This window comes from Melospiza melodia, chromosome 18 (genome assembly GCF_035770615.1).
Source record: "Melospiza melodia melodia isolate bMelMel2 chromosome 18, bMelMel2.pri, whole genome shotgun sequence".
Taxonomy (NCBI): domain Eukaryota; kingdom Metazoa; phylum Chordata; class Aves; order Passeriformes; family Passerellidae; genus Melospiza; species Melospiza melodia.
The window spans coordinates 2,373,300-2,395,165 of record NC_086211.1 but is presented as its reverse complement, the minus strand read 5'-3'; the positions used below and the strand labels follow the sequence as shown (position 1 = coordinate 2,395,165).

General features: G+C 43.0%; 1 protein-coding gene across 4 annotated transcripts in view; it reads right to left on the bottom strand.

Annotated features, from left to right (window-relative positions):
- The window catches only part of TOM1L2 (target of myb1 like 2 membrane trafficking protein), a 56,332-nt gene that overhangs the window by 26,647 nt on the left and 7,819 nt on the right, over positions 1–21,866 (bottom strand). For all 4 annotated transcript variants that reach the window (XM_063171645.1, XM_063171646.1, XM_063171648.1 and 1 more), the window contains exons 2-7: positions 10,892–10,976; positions 9,913–9,991; positions 8,169–8,318; positions 3,877–4,011; positions 2,797–2,955; positions 2,001–2,117 (exon numbers count right to left, since the gene is read on the bottom strand). In XM_063171645.1, the coding sequence (XP_063027715.1) occupies positions 2,001–2,117; positions 2,797–2,955; positions 3,877–4,011; positions 8,169–8,318; positions 9,913–9,991; positions 10,892–10,976 (725 nt within the window). The remainder of the gene's footprint in view (positions 1–2,000; positions 2,118–2,796; positions 2,956–3,876; positions 4,012–8,168; positions 8,319–9,912; positions 9,992–10,891; positions 10,977–21,866) is intronic.

Below are 21,866 nucleotides of genomic sequence, written 5' to 3'. Positions count from 1 at the left end.
TTTCAGAAGAACATTTTAAGGAATGCAGAGGGAGGGCATTTATTTTAAAAGCCTGTCATCAAGAAATCTAGATTTCAGTTTGCCTAGACCAGGACTTCTCATGCTTCCAGGACATCTCCTCCATCACCAAATACTTAGCAGAATTCTGTAGTCCTGAAAGGCCTCAAGACCAAAGGTCAAACTGGTCTGCTGAGGAGAACAGCAAGAAGAAACATGACGTAGGGCAGGGTGCCCCTGATCAGGCCAACGGTTTTACTTCAATAAGCACTGACACATTCCAGCTAAAGCATGTCCCTCTGTCATCTTCCACTCCTCCCAGCTCCACTTCACAGCAAAAATTCAGCACTAAACAAGGATGACTTGTTGGTACACAACCTTCAGGATGAAAGCAAAAATGTGTTTGTTTTCCTTGCATGGTCTGACATCCTAAGCTCTGGATAAATTTCACCTAGTGCAATCCAGCTGCCTTAACAGCTTGAGGAATGTGTTCTCCAATGTCAGTTTTGATCCCATCACTTTGGAAGCAGATTGTGACATTTCAGAGGTTTGTTTGCTGCCTTTCCAAGAGAGCTGACAGTACCTATCTATTCTGCTCAGAGCTGGCTCTCTCACAGGCTGTTTACATTTGATTGTTGGAGAAAATGTCAGGAATTATTTAAGGAGGAGGGCTATATAAACCTCAAAGCAAGGAGTCCCTGCATGCAGCACCCAGCTCACAGCTCTCAAAAGGCTAACCAGCCTTTGTGATCAAAAATGGGCTCTCCCCAGCTCTGTGATTCAGATTTAGGCTGCATCAGTCACAGAAGGGAACCAGCTGGAGTAAAGAATCATTGCTGTCACTCCATTTTATGATCAAGTTCTTTCACCTTAAAGCTGTGCTCTAAGGTTACACTGTCAAGATGCTGGTGGTTGTTTCTCAGTGTAAGCAAACTGTTCGATTTCGGCCTGTCATGGTTTCCTGGGAGCTGCTTTTGTTTTGAGCAGCTCGACCCAAATGGGCAGTGACTGAAAGGCTCTTTATTGCAGAGCCTCTCATCAGCTGCCATGATGGCTCTGAGACAAACACACAATGCCACTGCATGGGAGAGACCAGTTTTTGGATGGATTTCAAATTCTGATGTATCACAGAGAGCAATTCCCTGCCTTCCTCCGAATGGACTGCTGTGGGAGCCCATCCTCCCTGCTGGAGGATCAGAACAGAAGGCTGTTTCTGAAGCTGTGGAAAGGCAAATCCCACCTTAAGGGCAGCAGCTGGAATGTCAGATTGCAGTGCTCCTCATCTGTGGGACTCTGTGACTTTCCTCAGCCCAAAGGCCACCCCATGACCACCAGCCTTGGGAAACAGGTGTCAAGCCTGAGGCATGAGCTCAGTTTATCCTGTTTTCCTTCTTGAGATGCACAGTGCTGCAATGGATTGCAGAGAAATCCCTCCTCATTACCCAGTCTAGCCCTCTGGACACCATGGAACTTCATCTGAGCACCTGCCTTAAGACACCACACCTTCAGAAAAACACATCTTCTGGAAAGACAGTCAGTTCATAGATAAGATTTCAAGTGGCAGAGAATGCACAGACCCTTAGCATTCTTTAGTCCAGATGGAAATATGGAGTGCTTTTTCCTGCATGGTGACTGGGAATTTTTGACACTGTACAAATGGTGATGGGAGTTGTAAAAGAAGCTGGAATGCTCAGGGCTTACAGAACCTGTGGCAATTCTAAGCTCCTTACTGGTAAAGGAGACGTGATATTCAACATTGGGAAAAATTTCTAGCCACACAAAGAGGAAAGCACTGGAACAAGTTTCAAGGGAAGTCAGGAAATCCTTGTCACTGGAAGCTTTAACAAATGAAGAAAATCAAGTGATGGCACTTGCCAGGGTCAGGCACAGCCCAGATCCATTATGAATCCAAGCACAGGCTGTGGAGTGAGCTACAACAAAACACACCCCCAGAGAAACACAAACACAGAAAGGATCAGAATCATATTTTCTAGGAAACTTACCTGGAGTAACTCAAGGTCTGAGGAATCCTCTTGTCCAGGTACCATTTCTGTCAGCATTTCAGACATCACTTTTGTATTGCCACGAACAATATCCAGCTCACTGCGCAGCCGGGCAATCTAAATTGGGGTAACAAGACAGCAAAACACTGCATAATCTTTTAGTTGAAGCAGTTCATTTTCAAGAACTGACTTTGAGATATCTCTGGTTCTGTCTGACTTGATATCTCAGGCTCCAGACATTCTAGCAGGGAAAAACCAAAAGAGATAAAAAGTTTACCCAGGAGAAAAGGAAGAGAAAAAGAGAAGAATTATCATCACAAACCCAGATGTGCTGTGTCTGTATGGAAGGGAAGAAATTGCAAACAGCACCTAAAGCCAGACCTTGGCTGTGGTGCCTCATTCCAGTGTGGGGAAAGATGTACATATTTTAAGTAGAATCTTTGGCTCTGAAGTTATAATTTTGCAGGGAGAAAAGAAAATCCTGTATTAGGGCATTTGCAAGGGTTTGACTTCCTGCATCTGCAAGACATTCTGTGCCTTGAAAGGAGAGGGGTTAATGGGAATAACTGCTAAAATACTGCTGAGGGGGCTGGACCAGCAGATTGTGCTGCCATTACCAGGCCACAGAGACACATGCACAGCCCAGATTTTACAGTATAACAGGAGGAATGGTTACTAAGTACAGCCAGACCTAGGAGACAAAGTCCAAAGGGTTAAAATGAAAGTTCCTCTGCAAATTAGTTTCTAATTTGATTTGCTGAAAGAGTCCCACTCGAAAGAATCAACATGCCAATACCTGTTCAGAGTTAGCAGTGATGGGACCAGTCACGTTCAGGGCTGGGGCCTGAGGAGCAGAATAGGCCGTTGGAGAGGACGAAGAGTAAGAACTGCTGCTCATCCTTTGCTGAGACTGGGAATTGTGCATATTTGCTGCAGGATCAACTTCAGGAACACTCTGCCACATCAGAAAGACAGGAGTTCAAAAGCTGAGCTGGGACAGCACTTGCTTTGTCAGCAACCTCAGGCCAAACAGGCTCAAATATAGAACATAATTGCACCTTGTGGGAAAGGTCAGTGCAGCTACTGGAAAAGACTGGCAGCTTCAAAAATCTTCCATGCCCATCTCTTTTGACCCAACCCACAAGCATTTAAGTCCATTTAGTTTTACAAGAAAAGCGAGAAGCAAAATAAAAACAAGAGCCAAAGAGAAATAATTATAAATTCTTTTAAACTAGGAATTAAGTTGCAGGCTTCCAAAAAATGATGTGATACGTAGATACTGAATTTAATTAACCTTGACACAAGAATTGTAATCTCTCAGTCCTTGATCACTTGCATTTGCTGCTTCAAAGATTCATTAACTTCTGTTTTCAGAGTGAATAATCAGAACACCTGTGATCATTAAGTTACTTCCAAGCAGCAGTTCTGTCAACTTTCCAGACCTAACTTTCCAGAGATGTAAAGTTCTCACATTACTGTGGGATCAGAGAGATTCAGACTCTGTACACCCCTAACAGACAGGCAGACCTTGGCTCAGGGTTATCACTAACAGAAGCAGCCACACTTTTGAGCAAAAGAAGTAAATCTCAAATAATAAATCTTGCTGAGCTCTCTTTGAACAAATTAGTTGCATTTGTTTGGTGGTTTTATGGTACAAGATTAAATGTAACATTTTACAACTTCTCAGATTGATGATTGACTCAAGGGAGGAGATAGCTTATCAGTCTGTATTATGCCCCTCTTACATGCCCTTTCACTATTAAAATGTCCTTCCAGGAGTGAGAAAATGAGACAAATTCACAGAAATGGGAGGGGAAAAATGAGTAGTTATCCAATCCTGGGAAAACACCCCCGGAATTGCAAGGCTGCAGCTTACCCTCTGTGGTGTGTGTATTGGAGACAGAGCATCAAGATCTGCCATGGGGAACTCGATGCCTTTCCTCTTGAGTTCTTCATAAATATGCACTACCCCAGTTAAATCGGGGCTACTTCGGAAGGCATCAGCCCAAGCCTGGAAAACACGAGGGATTATCCATAAACCTCCCAAATGAAGCTCCAGCCCCACCCTGGCCTCAGATACTGACTGGAAAAGCTTTCATAGATTTCAGCTTCAAAGGAAAACTGGAATCATCAGACCTGGTCTAAAAGGTCCTGCAAATATTAAGACAGTCACCCATACATTTTATTCAGATATAAAACAGACAGGAACCCAGTGCAGAGTAGCTGTGAGTAGCTCCTGACGTCATCAAAATCTGTGAACATCATGAAAGTCTCTTCCCATCTCCTCTCCTCAGCAGCGATTGATGCTGATCTTTTCTAGCATATTGTACCAGAAAAGGTCTGTGTGAAAAATTCAACAAATCTAACCAAAATTCACAAAGCTGTACAATCACAAGTAATCTCCATTCACTTTGTGAAACATCCTCATTTGCTGCCAAAGGAAAGACACAGCCATCAAGTTATCTTCAGTGTTTTATTTGGACCAGACTTAAATTTAAAAAAAGGTCCTTTCTGAGGTTCTTGTCCTGTGAAAGAGACAGTCCCCTGAGCAGCAGAACTAAGGACGCCTGGGCTCTGACAGAGCATATCCAACACTCAAGGCACCCAGTGGGTCACAAAGGATGAATTTAAAAGAGAGAAATTCCCACAGCCAGAACATTCATAATATCTCTCCTGCATGAATTCTCTGGTGTCTAAAAAGACTTCAATTCACATTTGAGCTTTTCCTTCAGTGGGAGTACTAAGTGCTCCTCTTGGCTAGCCAGCCTCCTGCACTCACAAAGCTGCAGGGAGCACAGTATGCTAAAAGCCTCAACCCCTTTCACTTGTGCTGGAAATGAACCAAATATTAAAAAGGTAGAGGAAGGAAAAACTGAAATATTATGACTCAATTAAAAAATGAAGCATTCCACAAACCCCCACATGTGTAAGAGCAGGGTATCAGTGTGCTGGATCCAGAACTACTGCGAGACGCATGTGGGCTCAGAACTTAATTCATTTAGTCATCACTTTTACACTAGTTCTTTGACTATTTTTACTTTAAAAGCTCTTTGAGCCGTTTTTTATATTGGAGAGAACAGAAATCCAAGATAGAAAAGTAAGATCAAAAATAATATAAATTTTTAACTTGCATTCCTATCCTGTTCAATTCTAAGAGAGCATTTCCTACCATCCGTGCCTGGGAGACAATCCATTATCAGGTGCAAGCAGACAATCCTGGGTTTGCTTCTCAGCTTTGTTAAGAGTAAATTAACTGCATCAACTGTTCTGATGCAGTGCAAGTCCAAACAGCCCTGCTTGAGCCAGGGAAAACAGCTCTGACAGCACACAGCCATTGTTTCCTTGGAACTGACCTTCCAAAACATCCCCAATTCTGATGGAGGTTTTGACTGCACAAGTAACTCCACCTTTGCCATTTCACTGCCTTTTCAATTTACATCAGAAGCCACCTGAATGATGCTTCTACATAATGGTGTTCATCACTTCAACTCTATTTGCAAGCAAGAGTGAAAAGTGTTAGGCAAGGGATGTTCTATTTAATAATCATCACTCAAAGGAAAGTTGGAGGCAAAAATATGCTGCATTCTGTCCCCAGATTTTAGTGAAGCTTGTTTGTCCACGAGGAAATACTAATGCATCCCCTCTTTCACTGGCTTCCTGTGGATTTTGCAAAATGATCTCATTTCATCTGCACTCTACTTTTTAAAAATATTCTCTCTCCTGCAATTCTCTTCCCTGGAGAAAGGAGACACTTCCATTTGTATTCTTCTTCACCTGAGCTGGGAGCATTATATACATTAGTGTGTCTCAGAGGTCACAGGCAGGACAGGCACCATTGTCCTAAGTGCTGTCTACACATATTGTAAGACAATCCCTGTCCTAGACAGCTTACAGCCCAACCAGGCAGCTGCAATATCAGCTCTGCTTTATGGATAATGAGCTACACTAGAGCTTAGGAGACCTGCCCATTGTCCAAACACGTGTAGGACAGAGGGGAGATTGAATTCAGAGTTTCTATAACTTTAGGCCAGATGTAGATACTTCAGGATAAATCCCACTTGGAACCTCAGTGTGCCCAAACAGGTCATTTAAACACCATTGTAAATCAGCCCCCTAAATTTGGGACTATGTCAATGTTTGGACGCTGGGTGACAGGCCAGCTCTTACCAGGGGCACACAAGGAATATTTCCAAGGCCTCCTAGCAGGGTGAGGAAGGAAGGATAAGCACTGTGTAACATATGCTAATTCATGTACACTGGGAAATAGGTTGAGAAAGTGAGACACAAGATGCTCAACATCTCAAAACAAGTCTCTAGATAAGAAACTAGATGGCAGCTTTATCTCCCCTTTTTATGGAAAGACCCATGAATTTGCCAGCTGTGTGCCTGAAGATGTGTGCTGTTTGTACAGTTCTCTTCCATGCTTCCCAGTCTGGGCTATTAATCCTCTCATTTCTGTTCTTATTAATTCCCCAGTAAAAAACACTGGATATAGAAAGGGATAAATACAATGTTGGTGGGACAAAGCTGAGATCAGCCCTTTGGGACAGGGTTAACTCCAACCCCAGAGCACAGCCTGAGCTGAGTGAAGCTGTCATGGGGTATTTTGGGGAGGTGTGTCCATAGGGCACCTGGGATGAGTGGCTGCCATCACTCTTCCAAACGTGTCAGGCAACCTGGAAAACAAAGTCCCCTGCCACCTCCAGCTAAAGAGACACGTACAGAACCCACCCACAGGCAACCTTCATCATTCTCAGGCTTTTTATATCAAAAGGCATTTAGTACCCAGAGTGAGGCTTTTAGCTCTACTGCACTAAGTCTCCTCAGATAAAGCTCTGTTTAATATACTGAGGCAATGACTGTGGCTTTCTGATTATGTTACAAACACTCCCATTTTAGCTGCATTCACCACTGGGAATCCATTTAAACCCAGAGCCCAGCAAAACCAACATTCCCTAAAATAACACGGAAACACACCCAGTTTGTCTTTATGGGGCAGTTTTTAACCTCATCTCCTGGTCACTGCATGCATCCACTCTCCCACCAAGGGAGGCAGAAACCTGAGGGCTCAGTCAGATGCACAAGAATTGTTTTTAATAATTTCATTAATTTTGCGCTATTTTTTTGAAAAGCCACAAAATCATACACCAGAAATAAAGGGACCCCACAGACCCCAACTCAATGCCCATTAATTTGACTACCCTACCTATCTCCTGTTTGAAAATCACTTATTTACATTGTCATGCTCTAAGGATGCCCTATCCCTGTATCCAAATAAGAAATAAAGCAGCAGAAATCCAAGTGCATGCTTTGCCATAAAAATCAGAAGTATATCTGGCAAATGATGCTGTGCATTTGTAAATACCTCCCCACAAGGAACACTGCAGCAGGTTTATATCATTTTAAATACGCAGTGTCTTTTAGTCTCTGGTGTATGCAGTAGCCTGTGGAAGCTTAGTGATAAAGCTTCCTATAATTGTCAGATTTCCTCCAGGCAGGCACCAATGTTTCCTCATGTGTGGCTAATGGTTTGTGGAATTAACACGGCTGTTTATTGTTGTGCTGCACAGAAGGAGAAGTGGCAGACAGGCCCATGGCTGAACTTCCCACTGCAGGCAAGGATCTGACAGTGTGCTTTTACTGCACAATAACCACAGAAAAGACAACAAAACCATCTTAATTCCTATATGGTCATTTACTTTTCTATAACCATCTTTGAAAGGAATGCAGAATGCTTTCAAATGGAGGGAAACAGCTCCATTTTCCGGTCAGGGAAACAGCCACAGAAAGGCAAGTGTTCTGCAGCTGCCACCAAAAGCACAATCCTCTGAAATCTCCTGGCTTCAGATGACAAGCTCATCACCGAGGCAAGTCTCCAGCTTCTAGATATGACTGGTAAATTGCAAAATCATCCATTTACCTTTTATTAAATCCTCCTGTTTTAGCATGGTACCTCTCTTACTAGAATCCAGACAGCCCTCCCTGAATAAAATATCTATGTGTGTACATGTCTGCTTTTCCCCACCAATCTGGATATATTGTTTGAGTTTATATATAAAAAACCTGCCATATTTTTAACGATGACAGCATGTTTAGTGATGCGTAGCATCGAAGCAGACAGTCCTTATTTCAGGCAGCAACATATGGAAGCAGAGACAAGCTGTGTACCTGAATCAGTGCTAGGACTTTATCCTGTACTATAGTGGGGGGGTTGTTCTTGGGTGAGATGATTTTCACCAGAACTCCATCGATGAAGTCACGATTTGCCACCAAGACATGGAAGCGATGGCCGCAGTTCTTCACACAGGTCTCCAACACCTACACACAAAAAGAAACCCAACATTCATTGTTGGAGCAAAGCTTGATCACACACACAGCACCTGATTTTTTAATTTATTTTAGATTTTTTGATGGGAGGGCAAGCAGATAGAGGGGAGATTACATTTATACTCTTACTACTCTTCTTCCCCAGTTTTGCCAAAAGACTTCTCTACACACACATTCAGCTGTACCTCACCCACTGTTAACATTTTGGGCATTTTTGTGATCCATCTTTCCTGTTTTCAAGGTAAAGAAATAGTCAGTTTCTTTGTCTTCAAAGCAGAACTTTCCAGCCAGTGCAGCTGAAGAACAGCCAAGTACACAGCAGCACATCAGGAGCAGGTAAGACAGAGGACATCCTGTCACAGTGAGATATTATCGTGCCGTGCCACTCCACCATTTTCTATGTGCCTGGAACACAGCTGGACCCAGTTGCTCCGAGCTATAAGCCATGTTTTAGAGCTGGGAATTCAGGTGAATGATCTTCACTCATTCAAAACACTCCCCTGTGAATGCTCTGACAGGTTATACTTTGACACATTTTCCCCCTGCAACCTAGCTGGAGGCACCTTCCACTTGCCATTCAACTGCCATGGAAGAACAGCTGTTGATTTCTCTCTGAAGAACATGATTAGCATGGAGATAAATCCAACGCGTCACTTCTCCTTACAGCCATGCCTAATAACCACTGCGGCTCTGTACCCAGGAATCTGTAATTACTCTCCTCCTTCAGCCACTTTCATCAGCCATGATGACACGGGCTCATTCCTGATGGATTTTGCTCTTTCCTGCACAATGGATAATCTCATGGTTTGGACTTTGGTAATCTGTCAAAATGACAATCCAGGATAGGAAATGGCAAGAAGACAGAAAGTACGGTCACGCCTCGTCAGGGAGATGCAACAAGAGCTCTGTGAAAGAATCCTGCAGATCACCTCCCCACAGCAGGATAACTCGATCTAGCTACAGCCAGAGCCAGCCCAGCACCCCACTCAGGAGGGCTGCACTACCCAGGAAAGCTCCAGCTAAAGCCATCAGCAGGAAAGGTCACTGCTAAATTATCCCACACCTTAGCAGTGCTGTCTGAATGCACAGAATATAATTTACACTTTATTGAGTGAAATTAGATCAGCATAAATTAATGCATTGTCTCCTACAGAGATTCATTCACAAGGGAAATTGTGCATCAGCTACTTATGAAGCTGAAAATATGGCAAGTTCATCATCCTCACTTGCAGATACGTCCACAGCTGCTGGCTTGGAGTGGAGGAATGGTTGGAGACAGGGAAATGAGAGTAGAAAGGAAAACCTCAAAGAGTAACAGACCCATTTGAGCCACTTTAACTCTCCTCAGTCAGTACTTGGGATGAATAAGAGCCACGAAAAGAAGCAGAAATCAATTGAGTTGGAAAACCACTATGCAAAGCTTCTAGCAGCTCTCCCCAAGGAAGTGAGGAGGCAATTGGAGAGAAGAAAAGGGCAGAGCAGTGGCTGTTAAAGGAAATAGTGTGTACATTCAAGAGAGTGCCAGGAAGAGGAAAATGACAAAAGGGTTCTGCCCTTTGAAGCATTCCAGCCTGCCCCCACTCACCGTCAGCGCCAGCATGACCTCTCTGTAATTTTTGTTTCCATTCAGCCTCTTCTTCAGCGCTCGAATGGCATCCTTGGGCCTGGAGGAGAAACACACCATTTTAACAGACAGCTCAGACAGGCTTTTCACATCCCATAAACGGTGGGAAAATGAATCCTTTGCCATTTCCAGCTGGACATAAGAATGTGGGTTAATTTCAGATCATCTGACTACAACCAAAGCAGGGTTATGGAGAAATATGTGAGGAGACAAGGTACCACAGAAATCAAGACTGGAGGAATGCCCCAAGTCTCCAAAAATTCAGGCTGTTGATTTGGCAGGGAAGACTGACAGCCAGTCTGACAAGTCCAGGGAATAAGAGCAGTGATCAGTTCTGCAGACTGCAAACAGCAAAGCTTTCTGGTGCTGGAGGTGTGTCAGAAAAGCTGTCTACACAAACAGCTGAAATTAAAGGCACTGCAAAGAGATACACCTGCTGAAAAACAAAGGTACCACCGTCTCCAAAAAGTTTTTCATGCCAGCCCTCCCAAGCAGAGACTGACTATAGAAAATATCACGGAATCATTTGGGTTGGAAAAGCCCTCAGATCATTGAGTCCAACCATCAGCTCACTGTCCTACATCCCAAAATGCCACATCCACGTGTATTTTGAATGCTTCCAGGAATGGTGGTTCCACCATTTCCCTGGGCAGCCTGACCACCCTTTCAGTGAAGAATTTTTTCCTAATACATCATCTAAATAAGTTGCTCTCCTGGCACAACTTGAGGCCATTTCCTCTCATCCTGAATCCTACAGGTATCCTCCATCATACAGTATTTTCTGAGAACAGGAGAGGTCTAAGGAGCAGGAAAACCAAGCAAGCTGCATTGAAACCATGAGCATCTGTCTCCAGCCTCACTGCACCTCCTCACATGCTGAGTACAACCAGAGGAAGATTGTGTTCAGGGACCTTTCCAAGTCTGCTGAAATGGCACATACCCTTCTTCTGTCTCGTTGATAATGTCACAGATCTCCATGTTAAGTGTCCAGTCTTCACTCTGCAAAGAGCCATCTGTGGCCTTTTCTGTAAAGCAAAGAAAAATACATCTTTTCACATCTTCCTGATTAGGTCTATACCTCAATCCATCTTCAGTTACTCTGAGCTGAAACTATTCGGTAACAGACAGAAAAAAACTAATCCCTGCTGACAGTAAACAATGTCAATCCTTCCATCTTGGTTTTAGGGATCAGCATAGAGGTTTCCAGACAGAATCAATTATCCCTCCAGCCCACATAGATGGGCTGTTTTTCAAAGACTCCTGAATTCCTGGGAGAGTAGGAAAATGTCAGCTAATTCCAATTTAAACTCTTCAGATGCTGCATTGCTGGCAAGTTATGAGCTAGGAAAATATCCCCCCAAACCAGCACGACCTCCTCCCTGTTTCAGCAGATAATACCTCCACAGGAATTGAGGGAGGAAAAATACCAACCTGGCGACAGAATTCAAGGAATTTCAGCATGAAAAGACCCACCAGAACATGAAAACATTTAGCACATAACAGTACAGGTCATGATATCATGACATCTGTCCCATGCTATGTCCCTCTCCATGCTGGGGCTCTGTACACACCTCTCAATCTCTGCCTTCCTCCCAGACCTTCCCTCACTATTTTTGTGGCAGGTTAAGTCACTCTGGCATCACTCAATTCCCAGGGAAGGATGACCTATAGCACTGTGACAGTGGCAGATGCCAACTGCTGGCAGTTTAATTTATAGGTGTCTGCAGAAGTAGCATAACCATAACTTGTAGTAATCAGTTGACAAGAACTATTTCCTCCTTGGGATTTCCTCCTAAATCAATATAGTTCTGTCTAGCAGTGCCTGGAACATCCCTGGAATTTTTCACACTCCTTACTTGCAGTATTCAAATCCTATCTGCTACCCACACTCAGCAATGATGTCAAGTTGAACATAAAAGCCTGTCAGTAGCAAGATCTAAAAAGGGGACCTTTGAGCCAAGCATGACCTTCTCTAAATTACTCTGGGTTTTCCTACAGATCCCTGGCATCCAATGCTGGAAGGCAAACAGGGTAAGCAAATCCACTTTTAAACATTTCAAAGCAGAAACAAAACCACAGGCACCATCCTCTCCAACTCTCCTTCTGTCTCCATGTAACCCCAATCTGTACCCCAGGACAGGGTAGATTTTGTTTGGAAAGACCAGGCTCCAAGGACTTCACACTTCTCTTTTTGTTTACCAACAGTGTTGCTTCCTATTAATATTTCCATCACTGTGACTGAGGATACAGATGCCCACAGGCCATAATTATGAGACATTGTTTGGAGAAAAACTGTGCCTGGGTAATTCAAATTTCAGTGACTTGTCTACCCCAAAATCATGGTTAAAGCAGCTCCACCAAGGACAGCAATTACAGAAGTTTGAGACAACCCAGACAGTTATGCAAAACCTCAGAAGGGAGAGCTGAGCAGAAGGGAGAGGACACCATGGAAAAGGAGATTATGGAACAGGAAAATATTGGTTACAGACCTCACTTCTCATTCTGAGAAGCAGCACTGCAGTGTCTCATTGGGGAGGGAATTGAGGCAGAAAATCTCCCAGCTGGATCCTTTTCAGCCATCACCACCTCACGGTAAAATTCACTTTGGTCAATGAAAATTCTTTATGCTTGAGAGATGCACAGCTTCCATAATGTCCAATAAATACTGGACAGTTTACTGAGCATTTTTAATTTACTGCATTTACAGTGCAGGCAGAGCTGTTTAATGTTTTCTAGGATACAGGAATTTATCTTTGTGCAAAGCTACTTGTAAGCATCACTTGTTAGTTGCTTTGTGCTCTTACAGCCGACATAAGGTTTTATTGCTACAGAATGTGATCTGCCTTCACCTCCATATAATCCTTATCAGTTAAGAAAACATTTTATGCAACATTAGAAAAAACCCCTTAACATTCAGAGATGAAAATAAAAAACATCACTACATCTGATCTGCTAGAGAAGGTGATCCCCAGAGCTGCAAAGGATTTACAAGCCAAATGTTCCAAAATAAGAGATTGTGCCTTAAATAGAGAGTTTTCCCTAAGCCAGGCACATCATTTGTTTCCTTAATCTTAAACTACATTAAGAAATTTGTGTGTTCTTGACAGTATTTGGCATCAGGCAGCAACTTAGCAATGTTCAGCCTCTCTGGTCTGCTATAATCACTTTTATATATGATTTTGTGAAATGCTGATGCTGCACAAAGTTGTGCTGGCATCCAATTCACTCGCTGGTCTTGTAAAACCCATGGAATTAAGGTTTATTTTGACAAAATGTGGATATGGCATCACTCCATAGGTAAAAAAGTGATATTTTGAAGATAGCAGAGTGAAAAGATGCTGCTGCAGCATTGTACAGAGGCTGGCACCAGAATGTTCATCTGTGGTCCCTGATAACCTTGGTCATATTCCCTTTTTGAGATATTCCAGGAAAAACAAAATCCCCTTTCTCTCAAAAAACTTGGTTACTACCTCTTTATTTTTGCATTTCTGCATACACAGCTGAGACTGTGTGGGTTTAAGACATAACAGTTGCCTTCTTGAGAAATAGTTCTTTTCCCCTTGGGTAATTTTTAATTCGAGTAAGAGTCAGAAGCTAATTTTAGTCTCTTCTTCAGCAACAGAGAGCACACGAGCACTTGTCATCTGGAGTTGTGTGTCCTTTGTAGGGTGTGTGACCCAGATTTGCTGCTGCAGAGCTCTCTCAGCTGTACAAAGGAGTTCACTGGCTGCAGAGAAGGTTTGGGTGGGATTTGCCTGAAGAGCTGCATTGTGCTGCGACGAATTGAAAGCCTGCAGAGCTCTTCTAGAACCAAAACACAGCAGGTTGTAATTCTGGATTTCCAGTGAAACAGCTCTGCCTGCACTCAGCTGTAGGAGAATCCCTACCCAACACATCCAAAATGCAGGAAATTAAAAATGCTCAATAACCTGACCACTATTTCATGGACACTTTGGAAGGCTCCTCCTCTAATAGCACCCAGATATGACTGACAAGATTAATCAGATTTTGGAAACTAACACAGAAGGAATGGCACACAAATCATGCAAATCCCTTTTGAAAGAGGAATCAGTTCCTCAACCCCTTCCACACCCATTAAAAGGCACCAGTTCATTCACACATGAACTCTGGAACGTGACCAAAGGACTCCAGGGTGCAGTAAGAAACGTTAAGAGGGAGGGTGATGAGGAGGAGTTTGCCTTAAACTATAACACAAACTCTTCAGTTCAGTTGCATCACAGAAGGGCTGGCAGCTCCCAGCCTGGTGCCAAGGGCTCCCTGCACAGCTCCTGCCTCAGGAGCAGCTCTGATGAGCACTGGGATAATGCTGGGTTTGTGTCTCACACAGAGACATGATACCACCAGTGAGATTATCAGAAAGTCTCTCTCTGAAACAAGATGCTATCGGTTCCCACCACGTGTCCCAAATTAAAGCATAAATGTTCTGGTGGGAAGAAAGACAATCTGGCACTCCATGCCTGACACACAGCAGACCTTGGGCACTGCATATGCACACACAGCATCAGCTTATCTGCAGTCTGTGGGGAAAAGGAGAAAAAATGGTGCTATTTTTTTCATTCACACCTTCCCTCTGAGATCCAACTCTTGTGGCCGCATTTCCACGCTCTGCCAAACGGCAATATCAGCATTTCCCTGCTCACACTGAAATCCTGTATAATTTACAGCACCCAGAGGGTTCAACAGTGTAAAGTTCCCAGTACAAACAGTCTCAGAGCACACACCCCCAGCCAAGCCTCTGCCCAAACACCCTGCTCCGACCTGAGATGTCACCACAAGGAAACCAGGTCAGAAATTCCTGTACAATCACCATGTAATAAACAGGTTACATAGGGCAGGGCAGGGCAGCAATTAGCTTCTAAATGCAGGAAGAAATCAGAAGAACTTTTATCACCCATCCTGAAATCAAGGCAAAAGCAACCTCACAAACACCAACACTGGTTATCCTGAAGAAGCTCCTCTCTGCTCTCTCCAATCCACACTACTGCTCCATGTGCATATTTGTACAGCTGAGATTGGAATTCTGACTGCTGGAAGCACTGAGAGCAGCTATTCCAGCCTGAATGATGACAGGACCAGGGTAAAAACCTCTCCAAAAGTCCATCTATAAGTACCAGTAAGTCTTTATGGTGCTGTAGAATGGTCTTGGGAGAAAAGGCAAAAGGGAAAGTTAAATGTGGCACTTGCTAGAAATAACATTAAACGGAAACAGCACAACTGCAGTTTTCTGTCTGAATATCAGAATCTCATGAATGAACAGATCTTTGTGTTCAGAGAACTCACAGTTTTCTCTCTTGGGTCTTCTCCAGATGTTGCTTCAGAGACTCTCAATTCATACATTTGGGGTGAACTACACACACAAAATCACCTTCTATTTATGCAAGAAACATGCAGACCAGTGCATTGTGTTAGAGAGATCCAAAACCAAGGAAGCTCCAAGTCCAAACTTCTCCCCTTCCCTCCAACAGTGTTTGGTGTTCAAATAACAAAACATCTTAGGGTTTGTGGCTGTTTTTTCTTTTTTGCTTGCAAGTTCATAAGATTGCACATCTTAGATCTTTGTCTTGTCTCTTAACAGTCCACCTGCCTACCAGCTGTGCTCCACCACTGAAATTAGCAAATCAAACAGCCAGATATGTTATATTTCACTCTGCATAATAAGGATCAGAAGGAGCCACAGTGCCAGCAGGTTTTTGCTTCCATCCTGCTGGTTCCCCTCCCTTCAATGCAGTGTTGCTCTCTCAGAAGTGAGGGGCATCTGCTGAGGGTAAAAGCAAAATGCTTCTACAGACTGGGCTTCCAGGAAAAAGCAAGAGTTTTGCAAGGCAATGCAAACCAGACAGGATTGCTCAAATGAACAGGACAATGACATCTCTGAGCTGTAGCCTATAGTTTTACACTTTAAAGCACCATTACATTTTGTGGCTGCAGTTGTCTCTCTTGGATTCAATCATCAATGACCCCCACAGCACCTTCAATAAGATCCAGGGAAAAACCATACAGAGGCCATGGAAACATATTTCAGCTGTCCAAGCAAAATGAAGATAAGACCAAAGACCCCCAGCATTCAAAAAGCTGCTGAGTTCAAGGCATCTCACTTGGGAGACAGAGACACACTCAAATAACACACTTGGATACTCCTGGACCCAACAGTCTATTCTTGTTTCTCTGTATTTGCTTTTAAAAAGACAGTCACGGCCACTTAGACATTATGGTAACCAACAGGAGGATTGTTCCTTTTTATCAAAACGCTCCTATTAAAATATAAATGTGACTCATTCAAAATTCAAGATCAAAACTCAACTCTGGAGTGACTTACTCACAAAACCCTGCCAGTTTCTTTGTTAGAGCGCACAGCTCCAAGAGCATTTTTCAATTAGCCACCTCACTGCTCCAAGTCCTTTTTCTACATTCCTTATTTCACACTGCTCTGAAAATGCTGAGCTTCACACTTCCAAGGAAAAAGGCAGTCAGCTAGAACAAACGGGCTCAATCTGAACGGCAAAGCACTACAGAAAACGTGATTTGGGTTGGACTGCTGCAGCACCGGCCACCACTTGTCATGACCACTGTGATTTTGCACTTGGTTTTTAGCTATGCTCACGCTAAAACTCTTTGGGATCAAATAATTTATCTTCCGTTCATTGTTTTGCCAAAGTTTCTGGTGCTGAATAAATGAATAGTTGGTAATGGCTGGAGAGTCTATGTTAAAATAAAATAAAGAGACTCTGTGGACAGGCACACGTGCAATCCTAAAGAGTATTTAGCTCGAGTGCTGTTGGAAGGCACAGCAGTAAACTGGGAACTGTCATTTTCTCCAATTAACTTTTAGGTTTTCTTCTTTTTGAAGGTGTCACCCAAATGCCAAACTTCCTCCAACCTGCTTTCCAGATCACACATACCTGCAATCATGAATATATAGCACATAATTACTGTGCCTTTTTAAGGACCTCGTGGTACTCACAGTCATGCTACAACATTCTCGTGATTTAGATATGCTGCAGAGAAAAACATCACCCACAAATTCAGCCTCTCAGGTGCAGGAAACTGCAGGTGATTAACTGAGCATAGCTGCACTGCAGGGTCAGAAGCAGAGCAAGGTGAATGGATTAATATATATTAAACAAATATTAACATCTGTACAACAAAGATGACTTTTCTTTCATACTCAGATCAGAGCCTCACCTGAACAAAAAGAAAACCAAAACAGAAAGCCTTATAATAATATGAGAGCAGGCAAGGGAACATATCAGCATGGCTCACTTAGTTTATCTCATCTCAAAGGTCATGATACATTTGCAGGGTGTAAAACCAGTCGGACCTTTCCATCTGCAATTGTATTGCACAAGAAAGGCCTGGCAGGACAACTGGTCCAGGCAGCTTCTGTGCTCAGATGTCTCTCATCTCAGGCATAAATGGTAGTTTAGTCACAGTCCTTAAAAGCATTTGGAAGCTGGATCCCAAGCAGAACGGTGTGTTTCTATACAATAAAGACTTTTGTTATGAATCTTCTCCCTGAAGTTCCCCCATCAGCAGAAATTGTTGCTGCTGACAGCAAACTCCACTGAATGACATGTGTATGTGAGTTGCTCTCTTCCAAAACAGATGGCAGAGAGACACTACTGCTTCTTTAAAACACAGTGAAATCCATCTGACTTCTCCATTCCACACAGCTTCACAAACAAAGCACAGAAAGCCACCTTCCTCCCATGCCCTGACACTCATCAGAGCTCACATGTTGACCCATGTACTGTAAATAGCCGTCCTTCACAGCGAGGTCATACACAAGCAGCTCCCAGCTCATCGAGCCATTTGCATGATTCAGAGGCACTTTTCCCCAAAATTCAGCCTTCACTGCACGTTTCCTCATCTCCTTGAGCAGTGACCTTGGGTAGATTCCCACCTCGCTGCCAACCCACGATTTTCAGATGCTGGTGCTGCTTTCTGATTGACAAACAGGGCCCTGCTCGCGTCAGGAATCGATACATCCAAGCCTTCAATCAGAAATGTCAAAGCAGTTTTCAAATCTGCACCCTGTATTAATGGATTTGAATGGATTTGAATGGGGATGTTTGATTTACAGTAGGGGAGCAACAAATCAATGCTCCTTTATGACATGTCACATCTCGTGACAGTGTCCCCTGTCCCGCTGTGTCCGGGGGATGATGACTTGCCTCTTCACAGACATCTGTGATCTATTAGGCAACACTTCCAGCAGTTTAATATCATCCCACTCCGAGTGTCCATCTTTCTTCTCGGGATGAGAGGCATGAAAGCATAAATTAAAATCTCCAGGGTGATGAAATGGTCTCCTTCAGATTTGCCTTTTCTAAATTTAACTGCAATGTGTCCGTACGATTCTGTGTGGGAGAATTTATCAGCACAGTGTGGTTTTAGCAGGTCAGTGCATCAGGATGGGTACTCAAATCTCCTCTTCCTCTGAACACTGTCCAGCAGCCAGTGTTTCATAGCATTTCATCAACATTTAGTTATTTCCATAGCTAGAACTTAGATTGTAGCACACCACTTGCCAAAGTTTTCACCCTGTTTTAGTTTCTGGAATTTGGATGGTTGAAGGGGCTACCTCATTCCTTAACTTGGGCTACCAGTTCCTTAACTGGGAATCTCAGGTATTAAAACACTGACATACTGGATTAATAACATCTGTTGATTAACACTAGAAATACCAGATTTTTAACAGTTTTGGCTCTCTGAAAAACCTCAAAAACAAACAAAGAAGCTGAAAAAAAATCATCATTTTCCAAACACCCATTAGTAGCTGAGAATTACTCATACAGACAATCCCAATAATCCAAAACCAGTGACTATATTAATTTTTCCTAATGCCAAAAAAAATCAGCTGCTAAAAAAAAAGAGCAGACTCCATTCATTTTATCAGCCTTAACTTATGGATCTCAGAGAAAGCAGGAAAAGCAGGCAGAGGGGTATCACAGTTCCATATCCCAGCAGCACAACGTGCTGTAATCACCATCAAGAGTAAGGAGGTGTCCTGATCTGCGACTATCTGCTCCATTCAGGACTTCAACAGCATCCAGTAATTACAGGTGAGCCCAAAAAAATGACTTTATGAAAAGTTATGGATAATCAGTGTGTCAGTGAGCTATATTTGAAATCTATCAGCTCTTGATGGCCAATTTTGTACTACATGAGTAAAGCAAGTTCTAATAACTCACTTGGGACTTCACTCCAGTACTTACAAGCTACGTGCTTTTCATATTCATAAAACAAAACTAATTGCCTTTCATGGATGAAATGTTCTAAGAATTTTTAATCCATGTCAGCTGCAAACTTTAAAAATCCATCCCCATATATTTCAAAATCCCCCTCCCACCTGCTCACTTGTAACATGTTTGCTGCAAACAAAATATGAGGCAGAAAGATTCATCACGCTCCTACATTAGAACTATTTGTATTATTTTTTACAGGTTACTCCTAAAATCAGTTGCCCACATTTTCACATGCTTAAAATAAAATGAAAATACTATTGAGGGGGAAAAAAAGGCAAAATCTCCATTTCTACAAGAAGTCAGTTACAAGAACAGGTTTAGTCCTTTGCTGCAGCATGCTACATGGGATTTTTAAGCAAGTGTTCACACGTGGTAATTAAAATGTGTTACAAGTGAAATGAAACAACTCCTGCAGTAACTGTTCCACGTGAATGTTCCCACCCCCAGCTCTGCTACAAGCAGGAAGGTGAGAGCTGCATCCTCTGGAAAACCCCAATTATCCCACACGTAGAGTGAGCTAGACAGAGGAGTCTGCAGCTTTGCAGAGTTGATGGGTTGTGTTTTCTAGTGTGAAGGCTTCAGTTTGTATTTCAATTTTTCAGCCTTCCCTTGCACTGCTCTACAGAACAATAGCAGGCCTGTGAAAGGGGCAAAAGCTCCAACCCCATCCCAATTCTCCAACATCTCCACAGCTCGAGGATCAGCATCTGGAATTTCTGGAATACTTTAAGTGTTTTCACCATGGGAGGAGGGAAGAGCTGGCTCCTCTTCCACCAGGTGACAGGAATTACTTTTGCCATGCTGTGGCCACTGGAAGGCTCCATGCCAGCTGCCCATTCTGCTCGCTGTGCCTGCAGAAGCTTAGCAGATAAACACTCCCAAGCAATCTCCTCAGGAAACCCGAGTGCAAATAAGGCAACGGCAATAACAAGACACGTATGTGCAATCCCATCTTGGGGGCTGAGAAATGTGGATTTCTTGGTCTCTAATAACCCTACTAAAAATTCTGTTCCATTTTTACAGCCCTGCTTTCTCATGTGCCACTGCTGTAGATAAGCCTGAAAAAGACTGATAAATAGAAAATGTAAATACCAGAAGTTTAGGTCAAGTATGCAAATGCCTATTTCTGAGACTGTCATTTTAATTTTCCCTTAAGTCCCCATTCACCAACTTGTGCTATCTAGGCACACAACTTTGTAAATTCTTCAGGTCAGGAGCTGTCCCAATCCATTTCATGTTCTACTGCAATTGCCTCTACTACATCACACCATTAGTGTGGCAAAATTAATAAAAATGCAAATGTATCAGGGGACTGCAGCATAATTTTGGAAAATAACTCCACTGGTTTAACTGTTTTGGACAGTTAAAATTCTAACTAGAACACAAATTTTGAGCAAGGCTTACAATCACTTTGGCTTATTTAACACATGCAGCAGGGAAGCAAACCCCAGCAATGAAACAGCTGATCTGGTGCAGGGTATGGATGGGAGGGTAACCTTCCCAATGGGAACACATGCAATATTTTGGAACTGCAGAGAACCAGCTCCTCCTGCTTGGGAAAGCCATCAGCAGCCTGCCCTGTCCACGGTGACCAGCTCTGGCCAAGGTCAGCCTCTCCTGGGCTTCCCCTCCTGTTTCTGGCTGAATTCTGCACTTCCTTTGGGTTTAATGCTCATGCACACTGTGCACATCCTTCCCCTGAGCCCAGCAGCAGCTCCCTAAGCAACCAACAACTGAGTAATGCTGCCTCTAATGAAAGGAGCCTTTGGAGGTGCAAAGGCTGAGCCTGGCTGTCCCAGCTCCCTCCTGGTGATCACCACAGCCAGGAGATGATTCTGCATCCAAACTGAGCTTTGCTTTAAGGAATGCCACACGTGAAATACCTCATTACCCACAGCAAGACTCCAGGCCAGTACCCATTAAGGAACCTGGTAGGAAAAAGGGGATTTTCTACTCGTTGGCTATGCCAAGTCATTGGCAGGGATGGGGATTTAAAAGGCAGTTTTAATTATAGTAGGTAAAACCCACAGATGATCAAGCTGCAGTGTCAGAAAACCATCAGAACTGAACACTGACCCATTTGGGTTGTTTGCTGAACTTTAATCACTTTCCAAGTCTGACAGCTGCTCAAACTTAATTGCTCATTACACTTGTAAATAAAAACTGATCTCACTCTCTGATTAGCCAACCATCTTATAGTTGCCATAACAACTCCTTGTCTAATAAGTGATTTCAGATTTACCATTATTTGTACTAGCAGAAAATTTCACAAAGGTCTGAGTTCGCTCTTTTCAGCAAAATACCCTTCTAATTAAAACCACAGAAAATCAGGAGAGAAAGGGCAGCTCAAAGATAATGAAAAAAAAAAAAAAGATATTTACTACAACAGCTTAAAGTGAGCTCAGGATAACACAAACCCAAATACATCCAGCCCAACATCTACATCCCACTATCAATCTTATTATCATACCTATATCCCATAACAACTGCTCAGGAAAATACCAAACAAAATTCAGGAATTAACTCAGGTCACAGTGTGGAGATAGATTTCAAAACTCACTCCAGATGAAATATTCCAATAAAATTTGCATATTTTCTCTCCTAATCCTTAAATTAGGAACCAATTAAGTGGGGAAATTCCTTAACACT